Source organism: Natrix helvetica, assembly GCF_964273705.1.
Source record: "Natrix helvetica genome assembly, chromosome: 4".
Taxonomy (NCBI): domain Eukaryota; kingdom Metazoa; phylum Chordata; class Lepidosauria; order Squamata; family Natricidae; genus Natrix; species Natrix helvetica.
This window is the reverse complement of record NC_138550.1, coordinates 20,787,998-20,801,800: the sequence shown is the minus strand read 5'-3', so window position 1 is coordinate 20,801,800 and position 13,803 is coordinate 20,787,998. Positions and strand designations below refer to the sequence as shown.

Here is a 13,803-nt window from a genome sequence, read left to right as displayed (position 1 = left end):
AGGCAAACAGATGGGTTATGATATAAAGATACTTCAGCCTGATTCACTGGTCCCACAGATCATCATTTAGGTGGTTTGGGTAAGCATAAAAGATATGAGATAAAAGATATGATTGATAACAAATGCACAAGATTTTAAATTCTTACTATAAAAACTTTACTTAAAATAAAGATTTCATATATATATATATATATATAGTGTTCAGATAAATATAAATCTCTACTAAGATTATTTTTTCTTTTGCAACTTTTAAAAAATAATTGAACTGGTCTAAAAAGTTATTCTGGAAGCAGATCATCGCCTACGTCTTCATCAGCAAACTCATCTTCATCCATTTTTTTCCTTAGGGCTGTTTTTGGCCTCTCAGCTTGAGGTCCAAGTGGATCCAGGTAGGAAGCATCTATATTTTGAAATGAAAGTAGAAAAAATAGATCTAAGAAATTTGTTCGCTTACTGAATAGCTGGAACAGTTCCCCCAACTTTTTATATTTATCCACTGAGTGATATCAATATACTAGAAGGTAATAATATAATCCAAAATTATCTTGTTAGGTTAGAGAAGTGGGCTGAAAGTTAAAATCATTAAATTAAACAAAGACAAATGCAAAGTCTTTAATTCAGATAACAAAAATCAAATTCACAGATTTAAAAATACAGAATACGAGGCTTAGAAGAATATTTGGAAGGAAGGAAGGAAGATGAGTGGGAAGAGTGATGTGACTTCAAAAAAGGCAAATGCAATTTTAGACTACATCAATATGAGCATAGTTTTTAAACTGTAGGAAACTTTATTCTACTTTGCTCAGATTTTACAGAAATGAATACATTCACAAAGTACAACAAGGATAACCAGGCACTTAAAAACTATGGCATGTGAAGAGACTAAACAATTAGGAAATTTTTAGCTTTGAAAAATTGTGGGGGTGGACGGTGGAACAGCACTTTTCAAATACCTAAAAGGGTGTCAGTCAGAGGAAGGTTCTGTGAACCTGTTCTCCATTATGTCACAGTACAAGGTACAAAGTAAAGATTAAACTACAGGTAAATGGATCCTAATTAGATGTTAAAATAAAAATAACATTGTGGAACCAATTGCCCAATGAAATCAATTACCCGGTGAAATCAATTATCTAGTGTATGCGTCTCTTCACTAGATGTATTCACATGGAGGCCAAACAGCCATCTGTTGTGCATGTTTGAATTTGGATTCTTGCACCCAACAGAAGCTGGATTTACTGTCCCCCCTCCAATTCTGTGTTAGAATAAATCACATTTCACAGTCCAAGGAAAGTAGTCGTTCACTTTTCTCCAAAATTGAAGGATCTTGTGCATAGGTGGGTTCCTACTGGTTCAGCCCGGTTTAGCTGAACCGGTAGTGGTATGGTGGCCTGGATTGCTGGAACTGGCAGTGACCCAGGCCTGCCACGCCCCGAACTGATTCCCTGGTCACCGCTGCTGTCATCTTGTTTTTGAGTTCTGCGCATGAGCAGAACAATTTTAATTGAATTGTGCATGTGCACACGCAAAGCGTGCGCACGAGCGAACCGGCAGTAAAGCCCGCCCCTGATCTCATGTCTTGCCCTATCAAATTTTAGAGACCTTTCTCCCAGTAATACTACCGTATATTCTCTTCTGCACCAATGAAGACAAGAATCTTCAATTTGGGAGCAAAGAAATGTCATGAATCTGTTATGTTGGAGTCAGTTGCAAAGCATATATTCTTCAGAAAAGCAAGACTGCCTGACACATAACTTGCCTAAGATCTAAATGAAAAAAGTAGTTGGAACACAAACTGCTCCATTAAGCCCACATTTCACAGGCAAATAGCTGCAGCCACGAAATAAGTATCTTGCCTCAGATCTTGAATATCTGAAGAAGGGAGGAATCAGCCTCAAACTGTAAACTTTTTCTCTTCCCATACAGCTCTGGCTTTCTCTTCCAAACTCTCAACTCAATTACTAATTCCTCTCTATTTCTATCTATCCCACTGGAGGCTCCTTCACTCACGCAAACGTAAATTCAATATCCCGTAACAGACAAATATCCAAAGACTCTTGGCTTCCTTCCCTCCCTCTTCTGCCTCTGCCTCCCAGCAATTTGCCTCCTTGCAGCAAACAGCAAACAACCCTTTTCAGTTTCAGCACAAGCAGCTGATTGTCGGTTGGATTCGCCAATCAGCTTTTTCGGGCTGCAGGGATTGCCAATACCTTATTACTGGCTCTGCATGCCCCATTTACTCTGAAAAATATGGTAATATGTACCTTTTTTATGACTAGTCACTATCCTTGTAAATTTTTGAGCCTACAAAGATATCTGTTACTATGTCAATGTCTCTACTTGCATTGGCATGGCATTTACCATAACCTAGGGTATTTTACAAAACAAGGAAGAATAATCTTATTTTAGTATTTTTTCACAATTAATAGAAGACCCTATAAGTCTTTCTTACTTCCAGATACCAACGTGTCATCGCCGGAATATCTATGTTGATGTTTCTTCCCAGATATGCTAATGATGTCCCTTTGATATCACTTTTAGGCTGATAGGCCATTTTAATTCCACTTTTTATACTGTTTTTCTCATATAAGCTTTTGCTTAAAGAGTAATAGTTCGCCTCTCCTCCCATTATAAAACCTTACTTATAGCAATGACGTAAAGAGTTAAATTTTGGGTTCTGCAGATCTGGCCAATTCTGTGAAAGTAAATAATTAGACATACACTTACCTATTTCTTTATTAACACTACTTTCATATGGCTCATTTGTTCCTGGCAAAGATTTCAACTTCGCACTCAGACGTTCTCCTTTAATTGCCGTGCTACCAGGTTCTGACATAAGAGAGAATAATGTTCAATATGATTTTAGGTGAACGTAGCACAAAGAAATATGTATGAAATATGACATTTTTACAAAGTTAGAGCATTCCACATACAGTGACTTTGCCATAACCCAAATGAGTTACTTGAAACTATGACCAGATTCTGACCATGAATCAATCTGTTCTGGATTGCTATTTTAGTAATCCTTACAAGCTACTGATAAAACTGGTTTGTAAGGTAAACAGCAAAAGCCAAGGCTGATTTGACATGCCTTACCTAAGACTTTCAGTTGAATTCAAAGCCAAGTTGATTTCCAAACCCTCCTGGCTCACAATCAATGTTCCTAACTAAAACTTGTACTCACAATATGCCACACCTAGGCACAATAACGTCAATAACGCATGTCATAATATAACTTGACCCAAAGGCAAGATATAAATCTAATAAATACCAATGGCATGGTGCACATGATGTCATGCTCTTCTCCTTCAAAGAAGGCTAGTTTTTTTTCCCGTCTGAATCAGAGTCATCAGGAATCTCAGAATTCATTAGTTTGTTAATTGTGACATTTCATAGGTCCGTGATGGTGAACCTATGGCATGTGTGCCACAGGTGGTATGCAGAGCCCACTCTGCGGGCAGGCGAGCCGCTCCCTCAGCTCAACTCCACCGCGCATGCCTGTGCGCCTCCTGCTGGCCAACTGATTTTTGTGTCTCTGCCATACATGTGCGGGGGTGCATGTGGGAGATGCGTGCACATGCACACGAGGGGGGGGTTGTTGTCATGCGCACATGTGTAGGGGCGGGTGGGAGCGTGGGCGGTGTGACCATTTTTGGTCCCTGGAGGCTGCAGGGAGGCCCATTAGGCCCAAAATGGGGCACGGGGGTGTCGCTTGCGCATTGCATTATGGGCGCGGGCTTTTGGCACATAACGCAAAGGCACACTACGACAGCCATCACTGTCATAGGCTCTTCCCTACCATTCCCTGAAGACCTTAAGAAGCTTCCTTAAATCTGGTTCTCTTGGAGCAAATATTTTCATCATGGCATGTTTCTTACTGGAATTACATACTTCCATAAGCTGCAGGTTTCTGTTCTTTAATAGAGAATCACTGTTATTTCCATTTGCTTAACAAGTTGCTAAATTTCAGATTAACTACCTGCATTTTAGTTTTGCTCAGACGGACTTCTATTTGAATGACTGCTCACATTGATTGTTTCCCTATGGACTGTACACCGCCCCGAGTCCCTTGCGGGAGAGGGGGCGGTCTATAAGCGCTCAGTAAATAAATAAAAGAAATATATTTTAGAGATCCGAGTTTAAACAGATGACTCTCTCATTTTAATGTTTTAGTTCCCTGCTGAGTTTTATGGAATGTTGCTCAGAAAAAAACAAGCATTTGGCATAAAATTTTCTACAGTCAATCATTTATTCTTACTGTCTCTTCAGACTGAAATACAATGGATACTTTCAAGCAGTGTTTCCCAAACCTGTGTAAATTACCTAAAATTGATCAAAAATTGTTTTTCTTTGACACATGAATCCATTACCCAATCACAATAGGAACATTTAAATTGATTTAAATCCATTTTGGGTGAAAAGGACTTTCTGATAAGCCGTTTGAATAATAAAGGAAAAAGGTTGTCTATCATTGCTTTAAGAGAATATATCCCAATAGCACTCAAATTTCTATGACAATGTTTCATGGTCTGAATTAAAAACATTATGCAGTATAGCATGCCAAAAAGAGAGAATACTGAACATCTGTTATTTAAAAAGTTACATAACAAATAACTTTTGAAATTTGTCCCAGGTTCTAAAGCAGGGGTGTCAAACTCGATTTCATTGATGGCCGCATCAGGGTTGTATTTGACCTTGGAGGGCCGGAGTGGGCGTGGTCAGGATGGACATGACCAGCATGACGTCACTCATGTTGGGGGGGCGCCTGTGATGGCCCAAGTGCTCTGCCAGCGAAAACGGGCTCCCGAGCTCCGTTTTCAGCTGCAACAGCCTCCTGCAATCCTCTGCCAGCAAAAATGGAGCTCGGGAGGGCCATGTGCGGGCCAGATTGAAGCACCCTGCGGGCCAGGCTGGCCCCCCGGGGCCTTGAGTTTGACACCTCTGTTCTAAAGCAATGTGTGATGCCACGGCATTTGTGTTAGACCAAATACCTCTAAAAATAATGTTAAAAAAATGTACTGTAGTAGGCAAATTGTATATGTGTAGTGGATTGTGCATGAAAGCACGTAACAAATTTGTGTGTTGCAGTTCAAAAAAACACAGCAAATTCCATAAAGCAACCCTGACAGATCCGTGAAATGAGGAACAGAGATAAACTAAATCGAGACATTGCAAAAATGGTTACGTTCACCTAACCTTAATTAGAATAGTACTCACCACCTCCAGCACTTCCTTCTCTGCGGGCACGGGCGCTGCCATTTCTACCAGACCTGACACGCTACGAATGATGGAAAAGACAGAATTACTGTTTAATATCAATAATGATTACAGTATTCTTTTACCTGAATGGGACAACTTGCCACAGACAACTCACTGTGGCCAACTTGCCACGGGACAACTAACTGCGGGACAAGAGTTACACTAATATCAAAGAAATGGCAGAATGGAGGGACAAAATGAAATGTGAATGACAATAATTAAAACATTCTTAAAAAATAATTAAATTGAATTATTGAATTGTCCTGCAGTGAGTTGTCATAGACCCTTCTTTTACACCCCACAATTCTTCCTGAGACTACTTACTACATTTTAAGGCTAAGAAGGTTGATGAATATATGTGCATTTGTCTAGGTTAATGCATACTCCACAAAACACAATATATTTCTCTGAACTTCTTGGATTGTGAGCCTTAAACATTAATAATGCAATTCCATCTCTCAGTTACGAAAGACAGCATTGCTTGAATGCAAACGCTACGCTCACACATTACGATGTCTAATTCTTGGGAACAACTTGATGCGTATGAAGGCCAACAGCATCTAGCGGTTGTGATTTCATATTGATGTGTATAATAATAATGCAACAGTTTTTCAAATTTTATTTATTTATTCCATTTTTATAGCCACCTATCTCTATCCAACTGTCTGAAATATTAGAGGGCTACTTTTTCCTTTATTCATTCCCAAAGCTGCGGGTAAGGAAGAGATTGTGAATAATTTAAACAGTGGCAGGCAGGCATGATATTGTGTCATGCTGCTTTGCCATTAGTTGAACCACCGATAAGAATGTGCTGTGACAGTTATGGCAGCCATAACCAAAGTGCTAAGTGTTTTTATTTATCTTCTGACATGTTTTTATTGTCCTGATTTAAAGTAAACACAAAGACGTTTTTACCATTATGTGCTGTAGCACTCAAAAGCTATTTTGGTGGAATTGTATTATTAGAAAGTCTAGGGATGTAACACAAAAAAATATTCTTAAGAGTATTTAAATAACTTGTGCTTCTAAAAATGACTTATACCTGTTCCCTTAGTTCTTTCAATTTTTCTACTCTTTTCAGCTTTGTTGCATATTCTTGCATTTCTTTCATTCCCATATCTGTGCAGAGTCGAACTAAGAACCGTAAGCCTAGAATATAATATATACAATATTAAGATCATAGCAAAAGAGCAGCATTTTTCTTCTAGCATTAATACTGTATGTGGTGGTGGAAATGTGCAAAAAAACTGAACGGGAGTAAAAATGCATTCACGTGTGCAGCAATACAATACAACACAACACAGTATGGATTGGCAAACTTTTTCTGTAAAAGAGCGGTTTTCTTTCATTCCTTCATCTCTGCAGGTATAGATGGAAATTTTGCAGGCCAAGAAGACCGGCAGCCATTTGACAATGCCAGCTTGTTAACAAGAAAGTAATTGAATGCAAAATATTTCATTGTGGCATTAAATTGGCCAGATTTCATAGCACCCCATTTGAATTCTTAGACAACAGGAGTTATCAGAATCCTGCCTGCAAAATCTCTTTTTGTTTTTGTTAATAAAAGAGTGCATGTATTTTTCTAAACTCTCATATTTCTATAATAAATGCTGAAAAGTAAGAGGGATAGTTTTAAAATATATGTATGTATGTATGTATGTATGTATGTATGTATGTATGTGTATATACACACACACACACATATACGTGTGTGTGTGTGTGTGTGTGTGTGTGTGTTCCAGCATAACTCTGGAATGCCTCGAACAATTTCAACCAAACTTGGTACACAAATGACTTACTCTCTGGAAGCAAATACTGGGGAGGGGGGGTAAGACACCCCTAAAACCCCTCAGGATGTGTGTTCTATTAAGATACAGCCTGTTGTGCCGTAAAATGGCTTCTACTGTACAGCACAGTTGAGTTGCCATGGTAACGGCGTCACAGTACTCCACAAGGGGGCTCCCTTTGGTAAGGGGGAAAATCCAACATTAGAAATTCCATTTGGTCTGGACATTTTCGCTCTATAAATATATGCCTAGGCAACACCGGGTTATCGGCTACTTGAATATATTAATGAGTTTTAAAAGTCACTTTTAATTAGATCATCTATTATCATAAACATACTTATTAGTTAGTAATACCTATTAAATATTATAGCACTTACTTCCTACACCATACATCAGAATGTACTTCTAGAGAGTACCTGTGCCTGACAGATGTTTATGAACTCTCGTAAAAATCCAACTTGTGCACTCTAGGTTCCATCAACCTCCTTTTGCTTTCTATCACATTTGATGCCCGGCCATATAACAGAATTGGAAGGGACCTTGGAGGCCTTCTAGTCCAACCCCCTGCTCAAGCAAGAAACCCTATACCATGTCAAGACAACTGGTTGTCCAGTTTCTTCTTAAACCCCTCCAGTGTTGGAGGGAAGTCATTCCACTGGTTAATTGTCCTCATTGTTAGGAAATCTCTCCTTAGTTCTAGGTTGGTTGTCATCTTGGTTAGTTTCCATTCATTGCATCTTGTCCTGCCCTCAGGTGCTTTGGTGAATAGGTTTGGATCCTCTTCTTTGGGGCAACCCCTTAGATATTGGAACACTGCTATCATGTCACCTCTAGTCTTTCTTTTCATTAAATTAGACACACCCAATTCCTGCAGCAGTTCTTTGTATATTTTAGCCTACAGTACCCTGTCATCTTTGTTGCTCTTCTCTGCACTCTTTTTATGGTATTTCCAATAATTTCTTGTGCATTTTAAAGACTCCTTGTAACAGGTCTTTCCCATGCCCTGCAATGCAGATATTGTATTCAAAGAGGGCGTCCTCTTCTTAAGACACCTGGAAAGTCTATTTATGCAGGAGATATGTGTACAGCAGAGACCCAGATGATAGATAGGTTGCTTTACACCGGGGGAGGGGGGGGTTAAACTCACGGCGTCACAGCAACGTCATGTGATGTATCTCCCTTTCGCTAAATGGGCGTGACCAGCATGTGACGCATCCAGCCTGTGGGCTGGGAGTTTGGCAGCCCTGCTTTATACTGACTAGGATAGCTCCTAAGTCTGTGATGGCAAACCTATGGCATGTGTGCCACAGGTGGCACGCAGAGCCATATTTGCTGGCACATGAGCTGTCAGCTCCATCATGCCAGTCACCTGATTTTCGGCCTTCCGAGGGCCAAGGGAGGCTGTTTTCGCCCTCCCCAGCTTTCAGGAAAGCCTCCGGAGCCTGAGGTGGGCGGAAACTCCCCCCCATGCAGGGGGGGCATACGCATGTGTAGGTGGGCAGGCTGCATTTAATTGTGGATGTGGCCATGTGCGCGCGCGATAGCACACACACAGACCATTTAGCCATGCCTTTACAAAAAGGTTCGCCATCACTGCCCTAAGTAGTGAGGCAAATATTTGTGTGTGAAATAATCCAGCAAAAAAGTGAGATAACTATAAAATGCAGTGAGCATTATATTAGACAAATTACTTACATTCAGCATTATCTGGAAACCTTCTGTGAATTGTCTTGTAGGTGTCCAGAGCTTTTTGATAGTTACCTATTAGCCAGTAAATAAAGAAGGAAACAAGCTCAGATAGATAGGCCAAATTATAGCTAGGGAAAAATATTAAAACTAAAATGTAATAGGTTTGGACACTTACCACTTCTTCTATAGCAGCTGGCAACCATCAATTGCCATTTCACCTGGGTTGGTCTGTAAAGTACACATATCACAATGCAATGCAACGGAAAAGCTTTCCTTAAATATCTAGCATATGGATTAAATTAATCACAATGAAACTGCTCAGTGTGAATATTTTCTTGGACAAGCAAATAATTTCTTTCTCTCTAAGGGAGGGTAAAATATGCATCTGAAGTAAGTTTCAATGCCAATTTATAATCTGAAAAGAACAGCACTGAAGATCATACTCTGTTCTGGATGGATGAACTCCAACCATTTTAACACTACTTGGTCCAGCTAACAGGACCCTATGTGTTGCAACTCCTTTATCTGGAGAGCAGAAAGCAAATGCGTATGAATTATTAGATGGTTATATTATCTCAGCATCACAGTTTTCGCTTTTAAATCAAACCATACTTTCACGTAATTTATATTATTACGGCGCCTCAGATAAATTCTGCAGCCCATTTTCCCCGCAGCCCTACTGAGAGATGCTGTGAGTGATGTTTGGCATATAATCAGTGATTTTAACATTTAAAACAGAAACGTATTTCTCAGAAAGTTGATAATAGGAGAGATAATTATTGAGATTATACATTTAACGCTCAGTGTAACATATCAAGGGCAGGACAATTTATTTGAAGCACAGCTAGAGGCCAAGGTTATTCTATTGCCTTCTTTCTTTAATTTTAAAATTGACGTTCTTCCTGCTTTATCTATGACTATTGATTTTGAAATGCTCAACAAAGCTTCAAGTTTCTTTAAGTACCTCTATTGATCTACATTCATTAAGAGATAAATACTTTTCTATTGATCGTTTCCTAAAAGACTAGTGAAGTGTTTCCTGAATTATCAAGTTATAATTAAATCATAAAACATTTTTTGATGTATTATGAAATTCAGACTAGGCTTCATTTAAAAGATTCCATCTTTTAATAGCATAACAATAAAAAGAAAATGGTTTAGTCCTGTTAAATTTATTTCTGTTAAATTCTTAATACTTTCATGAGCTGTGATCGCCTGATTCAGGCAGAATGCTTTCAGCCATTCCTTTGACATGTTTATTGTCACCACTAAAGTTTTTAACGTTTATCAAATAAACCCAGTGGTATCTAGTCAAAATGTAACACATATTCTTGGATAAACTGGCATACTTTAAGGGTATTGACCTCTTTATATCAGAACAGATCTAGAAAACTGTAATCCAAAATAATTCATCCTTCTAATTGCTTAAAGAGTTACCTGAATTCTCCTTAAACTTAAATCATAGCACAACTATTTTAAACGCATCAAAGAAACACTGAAAATAATACTTGAAAAACCATCCAATTTTCTATACCTAATTTATATCAGTGATAACAAGATTGCAGAAAATGCCTGTAGAAGTGAAATGACTCTCAACATACAAGTGCTGTGATTACTTACTGAATAAGTGCTGCTCTTTCAAAGTAGTGAATGGCTTTTTCACAAAATTGTGTGTCAATGTAATAGGCTCCAAGCCATTCTATGACCTCAATGTTTGAAGGGAAATACCGATAGGACTAAGAAAATAAAAGGGTTGAAAGAAATGCAGCATTAGCGATATGTTTTATTTTGCTCGTAGGTTACACATTTATGTGTAATTCTCCAGCTACTGAAAATACATAATACATGCATGTAAAAAAGTAATGTACTAATACATTCATTAATCACTAAAGAGAATGTACCCATTTGCAATTAACAGAAAAATTATGACATTTGATTTTAAACATTGCTTATTTCTTGCATATTTGATTTTCAAACATTTTAAAAGTGAAATAAGGAACCACTTCCTCACATTATGATTTTTACTGGTCAATGATACTGTAATAAAATACAGTACATTACATTTGTTGCAGCGTATTACAATTACAATGTATAATGTGTTTCCTTTGAATCTATACAGTAGCCAAAACTGATTTATTTTGGGTAAGCAAATTATATAGCTTAATAATTATGACTGAATTGTTTGGCTTAAATAAGCAAAATTTATATTTCATAAATCTATAGACAATGTAGGAAAAGAGCTCTGGTAGCCTATGGTAGCTAAACATGGTGGCCATTTGATGCATAGGAAAACATGACCCTTGAGGAGAAAATGTATATAAAGTGATCATCGCATCACCTCTCACTCTCTCTGCAAACAGTTCAAAATGTTGGTTGCTAAGGCAAGGCTACAATGAGAATATTTATTTCTCTATTTCTCTTGATCCAAATAACCTCAAGTTTTCCAAAAATCTTTCATATTACCATTGTGAATGACAATACATTGTATAAGGGAAATCAATCTATTTAATCCTTTATGAGGATTTTTCCATGTGAAGAATGAGATTAAAAATCAAATGTAACTGTTGTATTACTGAATGAAATGTTTTCTCTGAGGATTCCATCTTGTTGACCAATAAAATATATATTTAGCATTAGAATTATTTTTATTAATCAGAATGTTTAATCCTTATGCTCTTTGCCATTTTAAAGTATCAAATTAAATGTATTTTCACTTACATAATATGCCTAATGTATATAAGAAAATGCAACAGATTACCCTTCCTCAATAACGAACCTCAGATGCACCAGATTTTAATTCCAATAAGCCCCAGATAACATGTAAGATGAAGGCTGGTACAGAAATGTAATTTTTAAAACACCTACCTCGTAATAATATTGAAAAGCCTGAGACTTGTCACCTTCACTATCATAGAGTTCCCCAAGTTTTGCCAATGCGTGTGAGTCCGTGGGAACAACACTAATAAGTTGCATAAGCCACTCAATGGCCTGATTAGGGTCCTCCATTAATTCATATCTGAAATATGGTCAGTTAAGGAATATCTTATGAGGATTCTCTCTATATCGTGCAAGGTTTAGTTGAGCACCTGCTGTGCTCTAGTTGAATTTCATAGGACGCTGAACATCTGAAGAGTTAAACATTGGATTTGTGGAAAAGATACATGCTTGCAATTTGGAAGAGAACCTGGGCACTATTTCGAAGAATTGCATGGAGCTTCAGGAAAGAATCCAATGCTTCATCTAGTCTGCTTAACTTTTTGTATGATAAACCTGCAAAAAAAGATATTTATTATGAAAAATATAAAGTTAGGTAAATTGCATTTTCCATAATATAACTAAATGTCACACATGCTCAAAGGTTATCCATTTTGGGAGTCTTCTTAATAATAAGAGTGCAGAGAAAAGCAACGAAGATGATTAGGGGACTGGAGACTAAAACATATGAAGAACGGTTGCAGGAACTGGGTATGTCTAGTTTAATAGAAAGAAGGACTAGGGGAGACATGATAGCAGTGTTCCAATATCTCAGGGGTTGTCACAAAGAAAAGGGAGTCAAACTATTCTCCAAGGCACCTGAGGGTAGAACAAGAAGCAATGGGTGGAAATTAATCAAGGAGAAAAGCAACTTAGAACTGAGGAGAAACTTCCTGACAGTTAGAAAAATTAATCAGTGGAACAGCTTGCCTCCAGAAGTTGTGAATGCCCAAACACTGGAAGTCTTTAAGAAGATGTTGGATAGCCATTTGTCTGGAATGGTATAGGCTTTCCTTCCTAGGCAGGGGGTTGGACTAAAAGACCTCCAAGGTCCCTTCTAACTCTGCTATTGTATTGTATAATAAAACTGATATAAATGCTGACAAAACTCTGATACGGAGCTTAGCAAGCAGTTTTGGCATCTTAACTAGAAATTGTGGATGAAAATGTCATGGGAGGGGGCTTCTGATCCTTTGCTTTATTCCCATTCTCTCACAATGCTAAAATGGGGAAATGATGGGTCTTAAAAACTCTTTGATTTTTTCTAAGGCATCTACAATAAACTACAATAATTTCAAAATGACAAATAAGTTGTCATCCACTTATGACTATTCATGGGATTACGACGGCTTCAGAAAAAGAGCTTTATTGCCCACCTTATACCCCCATGGTCAGCACTTGCAAAGCACCTGGCAATCATGTAATTGTCATTTGCAATTTTCTCTGCTGGTTTCCCCAGAAAGTCCGTGGGGAAACAGGCAGGGAAGTTTGTAAGCTGCTGCTGACGCCTGTTAAGAGAAGTCTCTCTCATCTCTGGGTGCTGGCTGAAAGAGCTGCCTACTGAGGGCAGGTAAATTCCTTCAGAGGGGTGGCTTTTGTCTACACACCCGAAAATACCATCTTGGCCTTCCAATTGTGAAACACCCCCCCGCTCCTCAATTATGAGCAAAAACTAGCTCTTAATTTCCTGTTTTAAAAATGACACATACCGAGTTCCAGTCATCTCAAATTGCAATCCAAGTTGACTCGTGACTTACCAATATTATAAAGCGCTTCGGTGCATGACGAATCATTTCTTAAGGATTCCTTATAAAACTCTGCTGCCTTCTCATAATCTCCATTTGTGAAAATGGTGTTTCCTTTATTTGTCAGAGCAGCTGGATTGTATCTGTCAGAATTTACGGCTAAATCTGCATAATTGCTTGCTTGCATAATCTCATTTTCCTAAATTAAATAAAGAACATATCTTATCTGGTTGCTGATGCTTTGGAAATTAACCATTTAAAATATATATATTTTATTCCACTAGCGCTTAGACCTATATACCACTTTATATGCTTTACAGCCCTATCTAAGAAGTTTACAGAGTCAGCATATTGCCACCAATAATCTGGGTCCTCATTTTACCCACCTCGGAAGGATGGAAGGCTGAGTCAATCTTGAGCCTGGTGAGATTCGAACTGCCAAATTGCAGGCAGCCGGCAGAAATAGCTTGCAGTACTGCATTCTAACCATTGCGCATCACGGCTCTTGGTATAGATTCATATACATAGATTTGTTAAGTGTTGTTTCAAGCCCTCAGTTTTTATTAAAACCA

General features: G+C 38.2%; 1 protein-coding gene across 2 annotated transcripts in view; it reads right to left on the bottom strand.

Moving 5' to 3' along the window:
* Positions 1 to 228: 228 nt before the first annotated feature.
* The window catches only part of IFT88 (intraflagellar transport 88), a 39,169-nt gene continuing 25,594 nt past the window's right edge, over positions 229 to 13,803 (bottom strand). For both annotated transcript variants that reach the window (XM_081952914.1, XM_081952915.1), the window contains 10 exons: positions 13,244 to 13,430; positions 11,894 to 12,002; positions 11,598 to 11,748; positions 10,353 to 10,468; positions 8,908 to 8,960; positions 8,739 to 8,804; positions 6,299 to 6,405; positions 5,215 to 5,275; positions 2,725 to 2,826; positions 229 to 400 (listed from right to left, as the gene is read on the bottom strand). In XM_081952914.1, coding sequence (XP_081809040.1) covers positions 279 to 400; positions 2,725 to 2,826; positions 5,215 to 5,275; positions 6,299 to 6,405; positions 8,739 to 8,804; positions 8,908 to 8,960; positions 10,353 to 10,468; positions 11,598 to 11,748; positions 11,894 to 12,002; positions 13,244 to 13,430 — 1,074 coding nt within the window. In that variant the 3' untranslated portion in view covers positions 229 to 278. The remainder of the gene's footprint in view (positions 401 to 2,724; positions 2,827 to 5,214; positions 5,276 to 6,298; positions 6,406 to 8,738; positions 8,805 to 8,907; positions 8,961 to 10,352; positions 10,469 to 11,597; positions 11,749 to 11,893; positions 12,003 to 13,243; positions 13,431 to 13,803) is intronic.